General features: G+C 45.2%; 1 protein-coding gene across 1 annotated transcript in view; it reads right to left on the reverse strand.

Annotated features, from left to right (window-relative positions):
• The window catches only part of vps50 (VPS50 EARP/GARPII complex subunit), a 102,576-nt gene that overhangs the window by 4,293 nt on the left and 74,608 nt on the right, over nucleotides 1–23,675 (reverse strand). The window contains exons 23-26 of the mRNA XM_084484927.1: nucleotides 14,519–14,667; nucleotides 10,813–10,909; nucleotides 9,332–9,490; nucleotides 6,413–6,534 (exon numbers count right to left, since the gene is read on the reverse strand). Of these exons, the coding sequence (XP_084341053.1) occupies nucleotides 6,413–6,534; nucleotides 9,332–9,490; nucleotides 10,813–10,909; nucleotides 14,519–14,667 (527 nt within the window). The remainder of the gene's footprint in view (nucleotides 1–6,412; nucleotides 6,535–9,331; nucleotides 9,491–10,812; nucleotides 10,910–14,518; nucleotides 14,668–23,675) is intronic.

The following is a 23,675-nucleotide window of genomic DNA, read 5'->3' on the forward strand; positions in this document are numbered from 1 at the left end:
AGCACATTTCATGCAACAGGGCAACCCAATGTGCTTCACAACAAAAAATAAAACCATAGAAACATAAAACCAAAGCAGCAGATGAAAAATTGAAATAACACATTAAAAATTTAAAAAATACATCAATAAAATATACAAGTGATTTAAAACTGATTAAACAGATAAGAAAGTATACATTTGAGTATTTATGTACATATATACACATACACATAAAAATATGCAAAATCAAACATAGGAGAACCACTAGTATAAGGAAAATTAAAGGAAAGCATCAGTGAATAGTTTGGTCTTGAGTTTTGATTTGAAACTGGTAAGTGTTGGGGCGTGTTTTATATTGTTGGGTAGCTCATTCCATAATTTGACAGCATAGTGACTAAAGGCAGTCTCACCATGTTTAGTCCTAGTTGTTGGCTGACAGAGCAGATATCTACCCTGTGATCTTAGGGGTCTGACAGGTTCGTATAGGTGAAGCATGTCAGATATGTAGACTGGTCCTGACCCAGTTAAGGCTTTGTAGACCAGAAGAAGTACTTTAAAATCAACCCTGAAGTATAGACACACCTGGTCAACATTGACATAATTACAATGGATACACCTGATTCCAAATGTTAATGAATAAACAAAAAAGATACAAGAGAAACTACAATGAGAGGTTCCCCACAGGTTTCGAGATCCTTGACAATCTCACTATCGAACAAGAGGGATATTCAACAACACTGCCACACAGGTAAACATAAGGGTCCTTTCAGGTCTGGCCTGTAATGAATAATACATATGAAGGAAAATTCCAAAATGTAATATATAAACACTGAACTGAAACTGCATGTCGTAGAGAACACAGACTAGTTGTACATTTATGTCTGGATTTCCCCATGATGAAGTATCTATGTTTAGACACATATTTAACGCAGCAGAGCAAGTTTGCTGAAGCAAATATCTTTTACATTAAAGCGAGGCTATAAGTCGACAAGCTGTGCATTAAATCAAAAAGCATTCCCTGAACAATTGAGCCCTGTTTTCTTCACAGTATGTGTAATGTATCGCATTCCAAATCAATTAGCAAACAATTAGCAACATGAGAGCGCTCTGTGTCAACAGACTTGAATTAATTAGAGGATCGGCAAGCATTTTTATGCTGCGAAAGATGCTTATATATCGATATTCTGGTCACAGGGAGGGTGTGGGTGGGACCCCTCTCTCTGCTGGAATTCAAGATGTTGTACTTTCCAAAGGTTAATATATGTTTTTTAGCATTAGTCACAGTCACCACTCGAACATGGCAGAGCATTTTAACACATAGTAAGTGCACGCCCACGTAAGCGCATGTGTGTGTGTGTGTGTGTGTGTGTGTGTGTGTGTGTGTGTGTGTGTGTGTGTGTGCGCATGCATATCCATTCTGGCATAGAGTCCTAGAAGAGTCCCCGCTGTGCATGCACTGAAGTACTGAATGCTCATTCATGCTCATTGTTTACCAGCAGCTCCGCTGTATTCAAAGTAGCTTCTTCAAGGACGCTTCATATTCATCCACAAGATCATCCACCCCCTCTTCCCCCCCTGCATCATTTCAAGCTTGCCTTTTCTCCTCTTCCGTAAAACCTCAAGTCACCTGTCCCTCCCCCTGTAGCCTTTACTAATGCCTCCCCCAGCTGTGCCGTGAGCAGCAGTGAGACCCTAGCTCCAGAATGCTAACTAGCGGCTGGTTCCCAGAGGCCCAGCACTCCAGGAGACAGGGGGGAGGTGGGCAGACGTAATTAACAGCATGTTGCAGACCCTGGGGCACAAAAACAAATCTGTCATCTCCGTGCCGGTGTGTGTGTGTGTGTGTGTGTGTGTGTGTGTGTGTGTGCGCAAAAAGGAGTGGAGGTGCATCTGTGAATGACTGACTGTGTTGTTGTGTTGTTTGAGTGTGCGTCGTGTTAAATAAAGCTTAATCTGAAAGGACTGACCAACATGGACACCTATGGTTCCCTAGGCTTTCTTTGCAGCCAACAAAAATTGCTTTCGCTCCAAGACATGGAGAGGCCTGGGAACCAGACAAGATCAACAAGATCGACACTCGTTTGATACGATGAGTCCTACAGTCTACCCTACGGGAGCGCCGCTGAGGCATTTATATAAACAACCAAGATTGCTGCATCTGACGTTTCGTTGCTCTGATTGGTTGCAGGTCTATCTAATTGTGTCCGGAGGTATTTTGGTGTGCGGTCATTGTTAACACACCTTGCATATTGAACATATACAGAGAGGTCCCAGAAATTGGTTTGGCGATGTCAGGCTAGTTGGAAGCCATCCGGATCCATGAAGAAAGTATATAATATACATATATAGCATACATTTTCCCTGATGTATTCATGAACCCTTTCATCTCGCAGATGTCTGCCGTGCACACAAGTGAAGCGGGGAAGCACGATTACCAGAGCCATTGTTGACGCGCGTGTCCTGGATTTATCAGTATTTCTGTAGATTGGCTGCAAATACAGAGTGGCATGAATGGTGCATATGATGACTGAAGCCAAGGTGTCTCAGAGACAGAGAGAGAGAGAGAGAGAGAGAGAGAGAGAGAGAGAGAGAGAGAGAGAGAGAGAGAGAGATTTAAAAGACGTATGGAGGAACCGAGAGTAAGGGGAGAACACAAGTCTGCATTTTGCTTATCTTATCTCTTCAGCGCACAGCCAGCGACCCATTCCATTCCCCTTACCCGCCGTTCCTCGCAGTGCCTAGCGCAGGAGATGGAAACGGCTTCCATTTTAATTCCTGCCGAGCAGATGTCTGAACCTGACCCGCCCAGGATGAACGGCCTTTACAAAACTGAAGAACTCAATGCAAAACCGGAGCAGAAGAAGTGAACGTTAGTGCGCTTCGATAGGTTGAAGAGAGCGAGGCAAAAGGTGATGCAATAGGTCAGTAGGGAAATGACCCGTTTATTTATGAGCATGGCCATGGCCCGGAGAGCCAAGGGACCTTGGGACTCGGTCCAGAGAAGAGGGGGGGAAAGGGAGACAAACTCAGGGGATGAATCTTCCACACCTTCCAAAATTCCCAGGCTATAAATCAAGCCGTTCCGCGGATACTGCATTAGCCTATGCTCCGAGTGATGAAGAGAGCCGCTGCTGAAAACGAATATTGTAAGTGGTTGTTGTTTTGGTGATTTACACACACGCACGCCCACGCGCACACACACACGTGCGCCCACGCGCGCGCACGCACACGCACACGCACCAAAAAAGAACAGAATGGCTGACAAAGGGCTTCCAATAAGCGAAAAAACATAGCATGTAAACAAGTCGCGTAGAAGCTGCCAACCGTCTGTGGAACGTCAAAGCGTTCATCGAGACTGTGTAATTGATGATCTGAATGAAAGAACAGGACCACTTGTGCAACAGGATACACCACTTGAAACACCTAAAACATGTGTTCTCTTCGTGCTTTTGTTCTCTCGCCAAGCTTCGCCGATCCATAATGCTTTGTGAGGTTCACTTTCAGATTGCCATTTTTACACATTCTCTCACTGAAAAGAGACGAAAGTGTTCCGATCCACTGACACCCAAGAAAGGGATATGTGCATGCAGGAGCAGTGTGTGAACCGATCAGCGGCCAATATGTAAATACATGCAAATTACCTGGCAGGTTAAAAAGGCTAAAGCGGCAAGGGGGGGGGGGGCAGCATGTGTATGAGGCCGGTGCTTTAATAGTAATAGCTATAATATTCACAGGTGAAGCGTCTGCACAGACCTGTAGGCAGCCTCACCCACCAATTCATTTGCAGTATTTTATCTAGCATTTGTGCTGAAAACATTGCTTTGAAGTATATGTGTGTGTGTGTGTGTGTGTGTGTGTGTGTGTGTGTGTGTGTGTGTGTAACGCAGGGAACCATTTAATGACTTCCGAGGCTCTGTGCGGATGACTACTCCTGTTTTCAAGAGGAGCGCACCAAAGTTCAACCTGCAGTCAATTGCTTTTATTTCCTGTAAGCACAGGCTAACTTCACGAGTCAAACAGAATCATGTTTACCCTGCTCATGTTTACCCTGCTCACTCTCTAAAATCCGTCAGCGTTTAGAGAGTGAAATGTGCTGTGAATATCTGTTTTGAGTTGACTGCGGCTGCATCTGTATGAGCCAATTTCGATTTTTAGACGCTTCCCAGCTAATTGCTGACAAATCAGGGTACCTCCTCCCTGAATAACAAGTTCAACTTCTCAATGGCAGAGACTAGGGGTGTAACGATAAACAAAAGTCACGATTCGGTATGTACCTCGGTTATTAAGTCACAGTTCGTTATGTTTTTCGGTACAGCAGTTTTGATTCTTTTATTTTTATTAAACAATTGGATTTTGATTTGATTTATTAAAATTGTATAAAATTTGAATAAATAATATAAAATTGTATCAAACAAATGCCTAATACAATTGAGGATAAAAGCACAATAAAGTCCAGGACTTATTTCCATTGTGGTCCTCAACACAAAACATCAGGACAAGACAAGACACTCACAAAGTGTGTGATAATCAATAAAAACTTTAAATAATAATAATAATAATAATAATAATCATCTATCTATCTATCTATCTATCTATCTATCTATCTATAGAGAGATATATATATATAGAGAGAGATTTTTTTTTTTTAAGTTTTTTTTAATATATATATATATAATAATAATTTATTATTTTTTTCGGTATGTACCGAAATGAAACGTGCATCTAACCGTTAGACCCGTACCGAAAATTTTTGGTACGAATATGCATATTGTTACACCCCTAGCAGAGACACATAGGGAGGGTGGAAGGGAGCCAAGGGGGAGGGGAGTTTCTCTTGGTAATTTAATTAAGAAAGTCTTGCTCCACTTCTGCCCTCTCTCTTAACAACTCTCTAAACTCACAGAGCGTCAAATCAAGGTTCTTTGCAGAACACCATCCCCATTAGTCAAAACCGAGCCAGAATCCTCCACTATGGGGTCAGAACAGTCTCATTAATAATGAATGCACAGAGAAGGATTCACAAATGTATTTTGTGATTTATATATAAATTACTCTCTTCTCACAAATACATTTCAATGCACACACAAATGGATGTCGGCATGTATAAATGTAAAATAAATCCATAAACAAAAATAAGTTTCACAAACACATTTCTGATCCACACACAAATGTGTCTTGTTTTAAATAAATGTAATATAAATCCATAAATATATGAATTAAAAAAATATTTACAATTTTCATCAAAAATGTATTTGGATGTTTTTACATTTATATACAAACTGTTAAACTTGAATTTACAAGACGCTTTTCATTTGTGAACTTGTTTGCATTTGTGTGTCAACTGGTCTGTATTTATATGTGGATTTTTGAGACTCCCCTGACACGGCTGGATTCACAAATGCATTTTTTTCAACAAGGAACTTTCTGTAGCCAATCAGATTCCTCCTTCGTTTTCAGCCAATCACATGACTGCAATCCCACGAGGGGTACCTCGTAACACGTACCTCGGTTACGCGTACCTCGGTAACGGTAGTATTAAAACGCTACAATACATTCATGATGCGTTATTCATGCACGCCTAGACATTTTTCATTTACACTTGAATCGGGATTGCCATTACTGAGGCTGAACTCTTACCAGTGAAGTCCGATAACTTTTTTTTATTTTACCGAAAAGCAACGCAAAATGCGCAGAGAAAATGCTGTGCTCTGGCCATGGTGAGGTACCCCTCGTTGGACTGCAGTCATGCGATTGGCTGAAAACAAAGGAGGCATCTGATTGGCTACAGAAAGTTCCTTGTTGAAAAAAATGCATTTGTGAATCCAGCCACGTCAGCAGAGTCTCTAAAATCCACATATAAATACAGACCAGTTGACACACAAATGCAAACAAGTTCACAAATGAAAAGCGTCTTGTAAATTCAAGTTTAACAGTTTGTATATAAATGTAACAACATCCAAATACATTTTTGATGAAAATTGCAAATATTTTTTTAATTCATATTTATGGATTTATATTACATTTATTTCAAACAAGACACATTTGTGTGTGGATCAGAAATGTGTTTGTGAAACTTATTTTTGTTTATGGATTTATTTTACATTTATACATGCCGACATCCATTTGTGTGTGCATTGAAATGTATTTGTGAGAAGAGAGTAATTTATATATAAATCACAAAATACATTTGTGAATCCTTCTCTGTGCATTCATTATTAATGAGACTGTTCTGACCCCATACTCCACGGCCCTTCTTCAGGGCGTACCTAGAAGGGCAAATTCAGCCTCAAATAGCACCTGATACCTTTGATAACAGATGGAGGTGACTCATGACTGGTCTAGACAATGAAGACCTTCAAACAACGCCGGCATTACGACCCCGGGTTTTCTGAGGAAACGGGAAAGTGATTGAACGACTGATTGAGTGACTCACCCCTCCACCAGTGTGCGATTGGCCAATCGGATGCAGTGCTCCCAAAGGACGTTGGAGACGGCCAGGGGGATGCGCACCTGTCTGGACACGTCACCCAGCTGAGCGTTGAACTGCTCGAACTCCTGGGTAGGGAACCAACATGGGAAGGGGTGGAGGGACACACGAGGAAAAGGGAGTGAGTGTTTGTGTATGAGAACATCATTTCAGCAATCGGTCAAGGTTTATTATTGCCGCCCTCGACTTGAAAGCACTTTGACACAGAATCATTCAAACAGAGTGGCTTTTACTGGGATTTCATTTGATTCTTAGCTTTAGGGTCAATAACACATCCGCTATTAACAAGGCATCGCAGGCCTCTCAGGCCTCACATTTTGTTCTGCACAAGATATCCTGGGAGATGCCTTCAAGACGAAGTGGCCTCCACCACTACTCCAGCACGGAGGCATCAATCACGCAGGTGTTTCAACATCTGGCTCGCTTCACGTTCAAACCCAAAGTCAAGCAGAACCATTCCAAAGGAAGGAAAATGGTTGGCCCAAATCTGTTATATTCTTTCCACCGTTTTCTTGAAGATAAATAAAAACCTCAGGAATGGAAATGTGTGTGGGGAGGGGAGGGAAGTGGGGGGGGGTATGTGATATGTGATCGGGGGCCCTCTAAACAATATCACCCAGCATGATGGATGATAATTCAAGTTCCAGGTATTTACCACAGCATCCGTGTGCGCCTGGCGCTTCCTCTCTTGCTGCAAATATAAATTATGAATCAAATGGTGCAATTATGATATTAGGCGTACATGCACGTGCACTTTGATGGGGCACAGCGGGGCTCTGTCAGGGAGAGGCAGGAAGAGAGAGAGTGAGGGTAGCTGCCGGAGGGGGGAAAGTGGGCAGTGATTGATTTGAATTCAAAACTACAGCACTTCCCTCAGAACACATGAAAGAAAACGAGTAAATCTGTGCACACAGATTGGTAAAGCCTGCGCACAGATTGGTAAAGCCTGGCGGCGGATTGGTCAACCACGTGTCGTGCACCGATCTCAAATCCGCACACCCTCTTGGGTTCCTCAGCAGAAGGACCGGCCTTGGACAACGGTCACCACTTCCTCACAGCAAATCCAGTTCATCTGGATTTAAGCCAGGTTTAATGAAGTTTAAAATCACCATCAAAACACAAAGCTTTATCGAAATTGATTCCTCCATCATTAAATCTGATTAAATTAAATAATTCAATCATTAAATCTGATTAATCTGTGAGTCATTATTTATTTTTCATCATGTGACCCCGGGGTTGCTCCGTACAAAACAAATCTTTAGACACAGAACAATCTATCGTGCAGCATGCAAACAAGGCATGCATACGTAACTAGTTTTCTCTTGTTCCATCACAACAGAATGTCCTCTTATTTCATTCATAAAAAAACAGTTTGGGGGCGATTGGAGCGCTTTTTCTTCTTTTTTAAATTCCCATACTCGCCTGCATTTCCTTGTCACTCTATATGCAAATAAGTGCAGATTCCAAATGCCACTGATCAACGCGCATTCATGAATAAAGCATTCCCCTGTGTGGAAGTACAATAAAATATTCCCACCATAACTCCTTGTCACTCGCTGTTTAAAGCGGAATGCGTATGCCATTATGTTCCCGGTTGCGCGACGGAGAACACCATTAGCTCCCGCCCGACATAGATCTACAGCCGTGGGTTTTGTAACGAACAGTGGCACTACATCACCGTGCCTGTCGTCGTCACGTGTAACCAAGTACCATCAGTGGGAGCATTAAGATATGTGTACTGTGACATCTTTAAGCTGAGCTGTGCGGCGAGCATTGAACACTCCCCGGTCACTTGTCTCATAGTGAATTAGCCGGTGAACAGCCGATGTAATGGCAAGGCTGACCCGAAGTTGAATGTGACCGGGTGGATCTGTCGACGTGAACACGTGCACGTGGGCGATGGAATCTATTTTTAAGCGTTGTGTCATTTCGTTTTTTTAATCAGGTACTTCAGATATCTCCCAACCAGCATCCACATTTAACACCTGGCACCAGCCAGTGGTGGACTGATTTGACCGTGTTTGGCAGGTTAAAACATTGAGGCTTACATGTTAAACCAATGGCTCGGTGGAACAATCCACCCTGGCCGGTAAAAAGATCGAATTCCAAAAGCCCATTTTGGACTCTCTCCCAACGGATTCAGGACGGCTAAACAGCTGAGGTTCTTTAGTTAAAATTCTTGACACATGCATATTCAAACGAGGGGTATTGGAGGAGTTGCTTTGGAGACTGCTTTGTGCTCGTAAATAACTAATAGCCCACAGGTGACTCCACAGAGTCACAGTGTGATACGGCCCGGTATCTGTTAGCCTCTCAGAGAGCACTAACCTGTGGTGCTGCTACTGGCAGATGTAAAATACATGAAGGCATAAGTTCGCAGCATGAATAAAAATACAGTTTTTGGGCGAAGGGAAACCACGAGTCTTTCCCAAACAGAGTGAGGGGGGATGTGGAGGCTGCACTGCCTTCTCTCTACAGGCTTGGCAGGAAGCGCTACATTTGGGGCCCATGGTGTATAAATTATTCACAGAATGGGAAATAATTCATAAGTGGCACAGATGTATGTATATATATATATATATATATATATATATATATATATATATATGAACAAACCTCAGCCGTAGAAGAGTTGATACTGAACTAGATAATGGCATGGGTCGCGGGTTTATTAAAAGCATCTCATTACGTATGCCACCGGCAGTCACACGGATGGAATCCATTTTCTGGCCATTAACTACCGTGTTTGAATAAACAACCCTTTACTGTACCCTGTGGTGAGCTGTAGCTGCAGAGTACGCCGTATGCACACCGCTCCGAGCAGACCAAGTACAGCCATTTGCGGTATATTTTTAGCCCATTTACCTTGAGCAGGATGTCCACGTATACGTTGTGCTGGGACATTATCTCCCTGATGTCCCACTTGACCCCGGACATCATGAGCAGCATCTGCTCGTAGTCGATGGCCTTGGCCGCCACGATCCAGTAGATGGGCTTCCGTAGCTCGCTGGCCGTTGACACCGTCTGGGGAGGGGAGGGGGAGGGTAGGGAGGTGACAGAGAGAGATGAGCACTGAGCAACAGAAACAGAACACGAACTTCAAATAAATTAAATGCTTTTATTTTGACAGGCCAAACGCGGCTCAGCTCATGTCGATGTTAACATCGGGGGCATTAAAACGCACGCAAGTGATCGTGAAAACAGCCGACGTGAAAGCAGTGATGGCTTCACCACCGGCTGGTTATTTTTCCTTCTTGCTAATAAAGATGATGGGCGGGGGGGGGGAGGTGAGGTTGGAATCTGGCAGGCGGTTACGATGTGATTTGACCGTCTGGAATACAATTGGCCGCCTCCTTTATTTTTTCTTGACAGTTATGAGTTAAGGAGTGAGCACCGATGGGACATGTGTAGGTTGTAGGGGTTTTCCATGTGCTGTGTGTTTCGAGTTAGAACACAGAGACAGAGAGAGAGAGAGAGACAGAGACAGAGTGAGAGGCAGTGAGAGAGAGAGAGACAGTGAGAGAGAGAGAGACAGAGACACAGAGACAGTGAGAGAGACAGAGAGAGTGAGAGGCAGTGAGAGAGAGAGAGAGAGAGAGAGAAAGAGAGAGAGAGACAGAGAGAGAGAGAGAGAATTTCAAGATGTGAGTCCCTGAAGACTCATCTGTGGTTGTCTGCTAGTCCAATCAGAGCCCTGATTAGAACCACGGCGCTGGTTAACGCCAAGCTAGACGTGTTAAATTGATTCTACATATGCAATACACCGTCATAATAAATACAAACTACTTGACATAACTTGTGGTTCCATCTATCTTGGAAACTATTTCGAATTGTTAAAATAGTCATAATAATATAAATAATAATAAATGGCCGGTATGTCAACCTTTCAACCTATTTCAACAGATTTTTAGTATTTCTTTTTTGTATTTTAGTAAGTGTATTTGCCTGTGTGTAAATTCTCCCAACTCTAAATCCACAAAATCCATGGCAGAAAATAATCTTCAATTTGGGAGTTTTGTGGATTTGTGTAACTTTGTATATTCTTGTCTCTCTAGCTCCGTGAGCAGATGCAGTTGTACAATTCTCAAAGCCTTTAATGTAATAAACTCTATTAACAGCCATTTTGAAAAAGAACGAAAGGGCAACGTCCTACCTGACAGAAAAATCTGTTAATTATGCCAAATTTAAGTGGTTGGAAATAACAAAAAGTAAATACCATAGGTAACTGATCCAGCGATAAACCCACCAGAGACATATTTACCCTTGTATAGCGCCACTGGTGTACGCAAAACCACAGAAAGCTATTAGGCATCACATCAGAGGAATCGATGGAGCGGTTGTCATACCTGGGAGTAGAACTGCTGCAGGAAAGGCTTCTTCACAGCCGGCATCATGCTGTCCAGATGGGCCTGCAGAGAGTCAAACTGGTCCGCCAAGAACACCCTGCCAAATACAAACAAACACATAAACATCCTTTAAGATGTTTGGACACATTTAGACCAAAAAAAAATAATAGACATCAAATGATAGCCTTTTCAACTGATGTTTTCTTGAGCCGAGAATGTACCGTGACCGACAACAATTGCATTTGTATTAGTGCTGTCAAACGTGGATCGGCTTGCTTGGTGCAAATTCTTTTTGATTGAAAACAACATTGGCATATACAGTAGTGTTCAATTTCATACTAACATTCTCACTTGGAGCAGTCATTCACACTTGGAGCAAATAATCTCTTACACAATGTAACACTGTCCGTCAATAAAAGAAAAATTAAACAAAGTTTATCTCACGATAAAAAAATGATAAATTGGTATAATGGTGATGCCTCACACATCAAGAAAGTTTTGTTGTGAAAACATCCACTTGAGAAGAGCCCGAGACGCTCCATCCGTTTGTAATATGTTAAAAGGTAAGGTAGGGGAGGTAAAGGTAGGAGAGTGTTTGCATCTGTGTTGAGATTGAAATAATTCTATCTGAATATATCAAATATAATTCACGGCTCAGCGTGGATCAGCGTGGGTGAGTTTCCCCGAGTGCGTCAAGAGTTCAACCGGCGTCGTTACTGCAGCTCGGGGTAGAAAGGTTGCTCTGTGAGTCACCCACACACTTCGACGACGTAGATACAATGATAGTATTCTGGAGGATCTTGGGCTCCAACCAACACGATTACACTCGGGGTCATTGAGGAAACCAAATTAAGCGCGAAAATAACCATAAAACAGCCGCACCACGTAAAGAGTAAACACGTGGGTACACCGCTGTCGTATAACGGCCTGCTAATGTCAGATCTACCAAACAACCTCTCTTGATCATTGAGGCTTCAATGAGACAGTATATATATATATATATATTATACCTCCCTTTGAGTTGCTCCTATAGATAATAATAGGATTCAAATTTGCCGTGTAGAATTCAATGTGTGGCCAATTATTGTCGTGATTGATGATTACAGGGGGATTCTGGGTTTCTTCTGTTGGATAAAAGGGGGGCGCGTGAAAACCAGCGAGAGAAAACGTGGGAAAGTGCCAGATACCGATCTTGAACCCAGATTATAAAACACATATCATTATTTGAATTATCCACGATTAAATAAATATGTGTATTTAGAGGAAGACAAATACACATTTTGACAACACACACACACACACACACACAGACAGACAGACAGACAGACAGACACACATGTGTTTCTCTGAATGACGAGAGAAAAACAATTAGAAGTGACATCCTTCACTGATTAGAATAACAACACAAAACTAAATGTCAGGTCAACCGGGCGCAGCCCCAGCACCAGGACATGTTCCTCTGGGTGTCAGTGTGCTCCTGTTGCTCAGCCGGGACCTCCAGGAGGAAGATCTGTAGGCAGGCTCTGGCTGGGGGGAGGGGAGGTGACGGGGCTGGGTGGAGGTGATGGGGCTGGGTGGAGGGGAGGTGATTGGGTAGGAGGAGGTGATGGGGCTGGGTGGAGGGGAGGTGATGGGGCTGGGTGGAGGTGATGGGGCTGGGTGGAGGGGAGGTGATTGGGTGGGAGGAGGTGACAGGGCTGGGTGGAGGGGAGGTGAGGGGCTGGGTGGGGGAGGTGATGGGGCTGGGTGGAGGGGAGGTGATTGGGTGGAGGGGAGGTGATTGGGTGGGAGGAGGTGATGGGGCTGGGTGGAGGGGAGGTGATTGGGTGGGTGGAGGTGATGGGGCTGGGTGGAGGGGAGGTGACGGGGCTGGGTGGAGGTGATGGGGCTGGGTGGAGGGGAGGTGATTGGGTGGGAGGAGGTGATGGGCTGGGTGGAGGTGATGGGGCTGGGTGGAGGGGAGGTGATGGGGCTGGGTGGAGGTGATGGGGCTGGGTTGAGGGGAGGTGATGGGGCTGGGTGGAGGGGAGGTGATGGGGCTGGGTGAAGGGGAGGTGACAGGGCTGGGTGGAGGTGATGGGGCTGGGTTGAGGGGAGGTGATGGGGCTGGGTGGAGGTGATGGGGCTGGGTGGAGGGGAGGTGACAGGGCTGGGTGGAGGTGATGGGGCTGGGTTGAGGGGAGGTGATGGGGCTGGGTGGAGGTGATGGGGCTGGGTGGAGGTGATGGGGCTGGGTGGAGGTGATGGGGCTGGGTGGAGGGGAGGTGATGGGGCTGGGTGGAGGTGATGGGGCTGGGTGGAGGTGATGGGGCTGGGTGGAGGTGATGGGGCTGGGTGGAGGGGAGGTGATGAGGCACACTGGGCCCGTGTACTTGCTCAATGGAAAGCTCTATATAAACAGCGTCTGCACGGGGCGATTCGGCCAGAGCAGCCGGTGAATCCGCGGTAGAGAAACAAAAACAAAGTAAAGGAAAGGAAATTAAGTGCTTTCAGAGCTCGGTAAACCCTTAATCAAGCACCTCATAAACGCTTCAATATGCCTTTCTGCAAATAAAACATGTGCTTTAACTCCCTGACTGTAGTACGATAACAATGAAAGGAAATCTTCACCTCACAGTCCCCTTAACGTTGATCTGAAGCGTTTACAAAGACCCCCTCACCACCTCCTCCCTCACCCCATCACCACCTCCCACCCCCTCCACCTCTACATCGGCTACAGCGCTGGACGGGTCTTAACCTTTAGCAGTGTGGGCATCACGGCCGCTGTACGCTGGACATGTCTGAGGATCCATAGGCTGGGGTTAACCAAGGCGTGGCCTCGTTGCCAATGCTAATGGAGCTGGGTTGTGCTCTTTCCACGCTAGCGGCATAGGGCAGGCGGGTGTCCGGGTAAAGGGAGTGTTGGCAATCGTCATCCGCTGTCCACATGCTCTACAGTTATACACCTTGTTCTTACTTTCTATTGTTTTGTATTTGATATGTTTCTTTGCATCTGACCGGTCGTACTGTCAGATGTCCGATTGAGAATAAGAACACCCTTATTCTGAATTGGTAAAAAGTTGTAACAACAATGACTGCAGTGAGTGATAGAGAGCGCAAGTGAGAGAGAGAGAGAGAGAGAGAGAGAGAGAGAGAGAGAGAGAGAGAGAGAGAGAGAGAGAGAGAGAGCGAGAGAGAGCGAGCAAGAGATGACAATGATTCATTGAGACTAATTATGTATAGTTATTCAGCGACTACTGAAGTTTAAAGCATAATAGTCGATTACGGAGTCATCCAACTCAACCACCCCTCACTCACACACACACACACACACACACACACACACACACACGGTTTATACATTAATTTATGAAACCATTCAACCTTCCCGCGTGATGCTTTTTTCACACACCTTGCTTGCCGTCAGAATAGTTAGAACAAAAATAGTTCATAGAAAAATGTTTGATTTTAATGATTGATGAGCTCCTTGAAAGAAGGGTTAGGGTTATTCCAAGAGGATGGTTTGCAGGAAGGGGGGAAGGGAGAGTGTATTGGCTAGGGTGTTCCGGCCCGCAGCTCAAGGGTACTGAATTCGATCCTCAACGTCCCCAGCCCATCTAGAGCGTCCTTGAGAAGGATGGCCGTGCCCCACCATGCTCCCTTAATAATGAACGTGGAGAAGTGAAGAACTAAAGTGGAGAACTAAACACTAGTCAACACGACTCACAGAGACTCTGTTGCTACGACCCTCTGAGCCAGGCCGTACAGGGTCCCACTTTTGGTGAGGACCACCAGTTGGCTGAGATGGGGGGTGGGCACCTTCTCCTTTCGGTCCTCCACCTGCCCGTGGACCCCCGCGCTCTCCCCTGCAGACTCCTGGGAGGGGGAGGGGGGAGAAGAGAGAGAGAGAGAGAGACAGAGATAAAGTTAGCCCTGAAAACTTGGGAGAACCTTGGCCTACGATTGATATCGAAAACAGAAGAAAAAAAATACAACCGGTAAATAAAAGCAAAAAACATCTGAAACCCATACAAGTGTGTAAACTTTGCAAATTTCTTTCAGATTCTTGACTCAAAGCACATTTGCCTTATCAGAAATCACATGGCCAAAAATAATCTTGTTTTACATAAGCCTTTCTCTATCTCTCTTCCTTCTCTCACTCCACCTTCTCTCTTATCTCTGTGTCCCTTGCTTTTAATATCAGACTAAACTAATGGCCTGCAATCCATCAGGACAACACCGACCACACACCCGAGGCTATTAAAATCCATAAAGGCCGAAGATCCTACTGAGCGAGGGGATGTATGCCTCTCGCCAATCACCTGGGTAAACTGTGAAAAACTCGTCTTCAGCACGATCAATAGCAATCACTGGGGGAGGACGATCTTCGATGTGTGCGTCATCCTCCCTTTCTCAACACTGTTCTCCTGTGTGTGTTCCAGCTCCAACCCGGTGAAACAGTGCCATTACTTCAGAGACAGTTTTTTTTCTATTGTAGCATAAGGCCCTAGCATTAAAGATAGAAAATAATTACATATTGAGCGTTAATGTTTCTTTGACACTGTGTATATCTGTGCGTGCGTGAAAAATATTTGTTGGACTAACGGAGTTACTAAAGGTTACTCTGTGAAAATCAGCCGCATGGGTAAAGCGAAATGGTAAGATTGTAATGTGTTTTTCCACAAAAGGGTTGGAACCTTGACTTAGATTCAGAGAGACGGATGAAAGTTAAAGGAGAGTGATGCAATGATGCAGCGGTTAACAATAAAAGACCCCTCCCAAACAAAGGGCCAAAGGACAGTAATGGTTGGCAAGTTGACATGTATGAGCAAGCCAGGAGACTGCACCACATACTGAGGACATTTCAATAAAAAAACGTAACCATTTGACTCGTTAAACAAGGGTCAGTGGTGTACCCATTAAAAACAAAGCTGGTTAAAGGAGATCGGTCCTGCATTAGGCCTTGAAGAAAACATTGTGATCAGTAATAAGTTTTAGGTTTTGAAGTCAAACAATACAGGTTGGACCAATTTTAGATTGAACCTTGACACCGGATTGTGATGAGATGCACGCTAATATGCATAACAACCAGTGGCAGACCTACCATTAAGGCGGAGTAGCCGAATGCCTTAGGCCCCCAACCAGTAGGGGGGCCCCCAACCAACCTCAAAATTTTTATTATTATTTTTTTTTTTTAAGTACACAAACCGAGACAAAGCAAGACAAGTCTAAACGCGAAAAAATAAAATAAAGGGTTAGGAAAAGGGTTAGGAAATGTGCCTAGGGGGGCACCAAGTACCTGGCGGGGGGGGCCCAAAATTAAGGTTGATAATTCTTACATTACAATTTTCAAAATATATAAATGAATTACGAACAGGTCCACCGTTGTTATTCTGCATTGAAGGCGGAGCACCCCTCTAGCTGCCTATCCACCATTCAGTCTGTACTTTTTTTTTCTCCGTTCTCTAAAGATCGGATGAGGTGGGCCCCATACATATCTTCGCCTTAGGCCCCCAATTTGCTAAGTCCGCCACTGATAACAACGCAGCAGCCGGCCTGGAGTGTCTCCTTCATGTTAATTAGATGTTGTCTATCCACAAATGTATGCTCCCAAAAGCCAACAGGGTTTGAAGCAAGTACATTAACATAATGTGTTGCTGTTGCCCTTCAGTGCTCCCAAATCACACAAAGTGTTGAGGCTGCGGGAGTTCAACCCTGTCACAGAAAACTATTGGATTTGGAGGTTCGGATTTGGAGGCTTGGATTTGGAGGTTCTCATTGCATTCCTTTTCTTCTCAAATTTTTTTGCACAGATGTATCAACAGAGAACATGATTAAAACGATGCACATCATTTGCCAGAAATAAGAGATTTAACTTCCAGGCATTGTTTGTCTTCATAATCCTGTGGCATTTACGTTAGGAGAGAGAGAAGCAGTGCATCAGGGGTGTCTAGGTGCTAGGTCATCAGAGGATGAAGGCCGCAATAACATTATGTAACACAACATTATATTTTTAAATGAAGTACGGTAAACATATAACATGGCTTGCTGGCAAGCCATGTTATATGTTTGAAGTATGAAGAAATATGAAGCCACTTCATATTTCTTCATATTTCTACATTTATATGGGGGGGGGTGGGGGGGGCTTGGAGATAATTAGTCTTCCACTGTCACAATTGAGCTTGTTAGTTATTAATTCGTTTTTGTGTAGTAGGTAAGCAGTTTTCTTCAGAAATGGGAGGGATTTTTAAATGTGCGTGTTTTGTTTGTGGAGGCTGAGAAGAACTTCCATTTTGTGTTGCAGAGCAACTGCCATCTACATAGCCAACACGCTTCCCTCATCTGCATCGGTTGTCATGGACCTTCGTGATGTGTGAAGAGTGTGTGGCTATAAAAGTGTGTTTTTGTTACCAATATAGTGACACTCGCCTAAAATACACACAAACCGCAGATTGGAATACTTACACAACACATCCGTCAGTCTGAGAGGCATGAATGGTGTTTATTCACTGTTATTGACGTAAAATAAACACAAACACATGAGGTGGAAGTGCTTAGGCAGCAGTGGGTTTACTCTATTGCGAAGACCTTGGGGATTTCTCACACACAAGCCACCCATGATTGGAATAATGGAGATTCAATTACACTATACCGACGATTGCTTCTGCAAAAAAAGTAAAAAAACAGTTGCTGTCTATTAAAAGCCAAAGGCGGTGCAGCAAACATTATGAAAACACTTCAAAAGCACAATGTATCAGAATATATGAATCCGATTCACAGATAAACCAGCTATTCTGGGGAATTCAACGATCAGCCCCGGGGGCTAATTACAAAAAGCCTTTGTAAAGTGCACACAAGAAGGTCAGCGGAGAGAGCGAGCGTGTCTCGCGTTCATCGCTGCACGTTCCTTCCGAGCCCGGGGCCGTTTCCCAGAGCTTTGTCGGCGAGTCAGCGTTGTGTGGTCTTCCGAGGAATCGAATAGCAAAAATGAAGGCACACAAAAAAAAGTATTCTGACATCGTGGTATGATCTAAATTCATCATCTGTACTGATGGGTTTCATTTCAAAACACATTACATAACGCTAATACGACAGCGCCGTAGGGAAGACTATCAAATAAATGACAAGAAAGGCATCGCAATTAAAACCCATGTGCAACACAATCTCCAGGGAAAGGCATCCTTTAATGATTATTAAGTACTAGAGGTGGGGAATAAGTGCTGACTGGCCTAATGAAAGACAGTGTCTCTGGGAGCTGATTGGCAGCTTGGTATAGTATTTGGAAATACATGAGTACAGCCGAGATTCCTTTGGTGAGTTAAATAACTCACGATATACCAAAAAAAAGTATGTCGTTAACTGCCATTCTTTATTCACAGTTCAGTAGTGTTAATTTACTGTTTCGCAGTCGTAAATCCAATATTTTCATGATCTTTGTCAATATAAGATATGCTTCCCTATAAAACTCGCAGATGTTCTCTGGAGAGAGATAATCCTGAGTAAAGCAAATTTATTGTTTTTTTTTGTTCTATGAAGAGGAATCGTCAGACATAAGAAAACTTTCCGAGGCATTGTGTGGGTCCAAAGTTCCAGTCGGGACAATCAGTCTTCCTGCAGTGAGCCAAGAATAGGATTTCAATGGTGTAATTTGGCACAATGGTAGGTTTTTGTTTTTTAAATGGGTCCGTTTTTCCTGCTTCTCAGTTTTACATATTTTTGTGAGAAAATACGTGTGAACAAGCGATGGCAGGCCTATTTTTTTGATTCAACTAACCCCAAAAATTCTAAAACTATATCAATTTGCCTCTGAATTCATGGCAAACAATAATACATGCAATATTGTGCATGCCATTTGGTGAACGTTTAATTGATTGATGTCTTGTGCATGCATTAACAGTGCTACTCCCATGCTCTACCAGTTGAGCTTTACAGGATATTGATACTAACTTTGGTGGAATTATGACTGATGGCTGGTTTAATGATCTAACAATGAATCTCTGACAGAAGTGGGCTGTCAGAAATAAGCATTTCAGGATATTTCCCCAGAAAACAGCAGATGACAATGAGAAGACATAGTGAAGAAAAAGTTTCTGATGAAACAGTACTGGCAGTGGAATCATGAGCAATAAATACCCGGTCCACATCTGGGCTGAAGTAATAACTATTTAGTGGACAGGTATCCTGTTAAATGATCTTAATAAATAATACATTGGTTATTCATTATTTAGTCGTTATGATGAGGTATGCGACATGTCAACCCTGCTCTCTCTTTTCCCAGCCAATCCTAAGGCAGGATAACATTGTGTCAAGGGGGTTTTGAATGGCAGCTCAAATGTTCTGAGTTTGAACCCCAACAAATTTAGGTGTCCTTGAGCAAGACTTTCACACTTTGAATAAAAGCATCTGCTCAATAACTAAATGCCAGTAAATCTACCCCGGCCCCCTTGACAAATGTCCCTCCTCCTTAAGTCTCCTGGGCGATTTCTCGGTTGTCCGGCAAAAGAGAAGTTATACAACAGAACCGTGGACCAATCAACCAATCCATCGCCAGTCCCACTGTCCTCACATCTCTAGCCATCTGCCGTCGCAACAAACAATATTTGCCCATGTGACTAAATGCAGTTACATCTTGATGATCTGTAATCCGAGTACGCTCACAAACTCAACCGCGTTGCTTTTCTCACTCCCCGCCGAGGGAATCGACCGGTTTATAATCAATCAGATCTCAGGGTGTGAGGAAAGAGCTGACGACAAGATCCTGGCCTGCTGAAGATTGATGCGGTTTACACAGGTATAAAAAAACTTTCCACAGCGAAAGAAGGGAGCATGGAAGAGAGGTAGAGCTTTGAATTGGGGGGCAGAGGGTAGTTTCTTCAACAGTTTTAAGGCGAATACTAAGTGCGAGAGGGAAACATCCACACTGAATACTCTGCCTTTAGTAAATGCATGGCAGAACAGTGTCGAACATTCATCGGAGGCCAAACCATAATTGAATGATGTCCTTTGGCAATCGCTAGTCTGCCAAACAAACTGCCCCCCCCCAAGAGTGTCAAATGTCAGTTTTGATATGGCTCAATAGCAGCAGTAACTGTTTCGTTCAAAAACATTAATTACCTCCTTAAAGGGCAACACATTGGTGATGCAATAAGTGATATATATATATATATATACACACACACACTCACATATAACGTACCTCAGGCTCAAAATAACAACCCATTGGCAAAGTAAGGCATCAAAGGTAGTGTGTCATGATCTGGAAGAGCTCTGCAAGTGGCCATGACAACAACAGTCACCCAGGGAGAGGGCTGAATACCCAGGGTAAGACATGAGGGAGCCGGAGACCGAACAGAGACACAGAGAGAGAGAGAGGAAGAGAAAGAGAGAGAGAGAAAGAGAAAGAGAAAGAGAAAGAGAGAAAGAGAGAGAGAAAGAGAGAGAGACTGCTGATAATAACAGACCGAGCTGCAGTCCTGACAGGGGAATTCTCCCCCCACAAAGATCAAAGCAAAGAGGGACACGATATCTTTGTTAGCCCGTTTGAACGAAAAATAAAAAGGTTTTAATTAGAAGGAGCGCGAGAGATCGTTGTATGTGTTGCGTGTTGCTGGGTTGTTGCAGTTTCCCTCTGAGGAGTGGAAGTATAATGAGTTTCTGTCATTTACCACCGTGCTCCTGCGGGATGGATAATCTTCCTTTCACAGATGCTTAGGGTGAGGATGGGCAGACGCACCGCTGGTCCAGAATTCCAACACGGCGGAGGCTCTCAATGTCCGCAGGGAGCCATGCCCAGGCAGTGTGTTCATCCAGGCCAAAGCTTGCAGTTAGTTTTTTACTAGGGGTTTGCTTTAATGCTCAAATTACGATACGGGTATTATTGAGGGGGGAGGAGAAGAAATCGTCCACTTAAACAGCAAATACTTGTGGTAGCAGAAATTTGAAATAAATATCTCGCCACCTTGACCTCCAGCCTCCTCCACCACCACCACCACCACCACCACCACCACCCTCCCTCCCTCCCTCCCTCCATCCTCTCCACTCCCCTCCACTCCAGCCCAATGGCACGAAACAAACGGCCTGCGGTGGCGGTCCGGGAACCGCCTGGTGTTCCTGATGATTTTGGCGGTGGGTGGTGTCCCCGGACCCTCTGGTGCTCCAGTATTTATACTTAAACCGCCGCCGTCGGAATTATAGGGCCAATGAATTTGACTTTGCACTCAGAACTCTCTGTCTCTCTGCCTTTTATTCGGAGGGGGGATGCTGAGGTATGCCGTTCTTGCTTGCTGAAACTGCGTTATTTTTCCGTGCTATTGGGTTTGTTTTCGGTGTCTGTCAGGTTATTTGTTTGTGGGCAGCCCTTCTCCTAATCTCCTATGCACCGTCTGAGTCGGGTCTTTGGTTACCCAACACCTATTTAGCGGCTACTGCCAAGACACCCGCACAGCCAAGCCAAATTGGGTAGAATTGGAATGATTACAATAACTTCAACTTAAGTTTTCCAAGACCCCTTTTCAAGTTTACCCGAAACTGAGAGTTTTCATCCTCAAAGGCTGCTGAACTTTGACAGCCTTATGAGTCAGTAATCCCTCATTAAGCGACGCAAGCCGTCAGCTAAGCAAGTGCATGCATGGTGAAGATCTGTCCCTTAAGGCTCCCAATCAGTCGGCGGGGTGGATGGCTTATTTTCTCTCTATTCCAGCCCAGCGACCCCAGTGCCAAACATGGGGGATGTGTGTGGGGTATGTGTCTTGGGAGTTAGGAAATAGCTTTCAAGGGGATCCCATCGCCGGCCCTTGTCATTCGTCCTTATCCGAGAAACGTGTTTCCCATTAGATAAGTGTCAAATGGAATTAGAGGCATGGTTTGCGGTGTGTGACGGGCTGTGTGTCCCCCCCCCCCCCCCCCGTGGTGACCGATCCCCTGGCACCTGGTGCATAGGCGTGACATTGCCGCTGCTGCTATAGCATGCGAGATACAAATTGTCTCCCCTTGGGAGTAAGACATTGGGAAGGGGGGGGCCTACGGAGTGCGTCGACAGTGAAAACGTTCTCAGCCAAGCCTCTTACTCTGGGGGGCTGCAGTGAGTCATCAACACAGCGCTTTGGGAGAAGTTTGAAGACGGATAAAAAGTTGAAGCGTGAACAGTGTGTGCATCAGAAGCAGCTGCGGTCTAATTAGAGCAGAGGTGACATGTAGTCACCCTTATCAATAGATTGTCAAGCTCCCACACTGCACACAGACAATAACAGATGTGCATAATGGTATGTGTGTCTGAGTGTGTGCATGTGTATGTATGCATAGGTGTATATGTCTATGGTTGTGTGTGTGTATGTGTGTGTGTGTGTGTGTTTGTGTCTATACTTCGCTGTGGGAGCCCCAGAGACTACCTTAAGCCAGCCCCTCAGCCAAAATGGCAGGACCGCCGCAGCCCTGCCAGTCACAATATGAACAACAGTGCCCGCTGGCTCACTCCGTTATGATCCACACACTCTGCTGAACATCGGCTTTAGCAAAGGCTGAAATCCTTGGCAGGCCGAGACGGAGGAAGACAGACGGGAGCTCACTGCACCACCCTGCAGCGAGGACTGGAGGGTGGGGTGGTGGGCCGGGGGGGGAGAAGAGGAGACTGGACACTGACAGGTCTTCGACCGAGAAGCACAGAGGTAATGATTGTGTGTAGCGTGGGGTGTGTGTGTGTGTGTGTGTTTGCCCACTGTGATTGGCAGCCAAGCGCAAACCCTGCCAGGAGCTAGGCAGTCTGTGCCAGTCGGGCGCGGTCTGCTGTGCCAAGTTAAGAGAGCCAAAACCTCCAGCCACATGCTCGGGGTTAGCCCCCCCCCCCCCCCCCGCTGGTCAATCCGTGGCAGTGGTGGGTGGAAGTGTGGAAACCTCTGCTCACCTCCACCCCCAATGTGTGAGTGCGTACGTGCGGATGGAGATAGAGGTAGCGGTAGAGGTAGGACTATGCATCAGTCCGAGCACATCGGCTTATTGCTGCAAACACCGTTGCTTGTTGCGTCCTTCGAGCAGCACCGTGGTCCCCACACGGGTCCCAGTGTGTTCTCACGGACCGCTGGCTGTCACAGCGCGAGAGCCAACAGGGAAATCACCTCCATTCCTATGAAGCCCTCTGAGGCTGCATTGAATATCAATAAAGCAACTACTGAGCAAGCATTAGTCTCTTGTGCGCGGGCACGCACGCACACACGCACGCACGCACGCACGCATATGGGGTGAAATCGAAGTCAAAACACTTGGAAAGATGCGCAGCAACGTGTGTGTGCACGCATGGTTACTTTGTTATGCATGCGTGTGTGTGCAGATTGTATTTCACGCGTAACAAGAAGCTGCGTAGGTATGAAGCAGCGTGCGCACGTCTGTCTGTCACTGATTGACAAATGTTGTTACGTGTTCACACACACGTGCGGTCGCAGATTCTGATGCTGCGCGGCCGGAAGTTGATCTGCAGTGCGTGCACACTACGCGTAATATGAACGTGTAGTGTAGTTGGCCTTTTCATTTTAGTCAACCAGGGGAGGCAGCAGTGACAACTACACAGAACAACTACACTACATCACGCGTGAACGGGGGACTATTATAAGTCAATGAGGAAACTACATCACACGTCAGGCGCTGTCTGCTGCACAGGCGTCAAAGCACACGGGTGTGACGCACGCACGCGAACACACATACGTGCACACGCACACACACACACACACACACACACACACACACACACACACACACACACACACGCGCGCACACACACGCGCACACACGCGCACACACGCGCGCGTCTGTAGGCCCGACGTGGAGCATGACGGCGCCCGCACCGCCACAGCCAATCAGAAGAGCCGGAGGTGTGCATGACCATACGGCGAGTA

The sequence above is a fragment of the Micromesistius poutassou genome, assembly GCF_964030765.1.
Source record: "Micromesistius poutassou genome assembly, chromosome: 20".
In the NCBI taxonomy this organism is placed as follows: domain Eukaryota; kingdom Metazoa; phylum Chordata; class Actinopteri; order Gadiformes; family Gadidae; genus Micromesistius; species Micromesistius poutassou.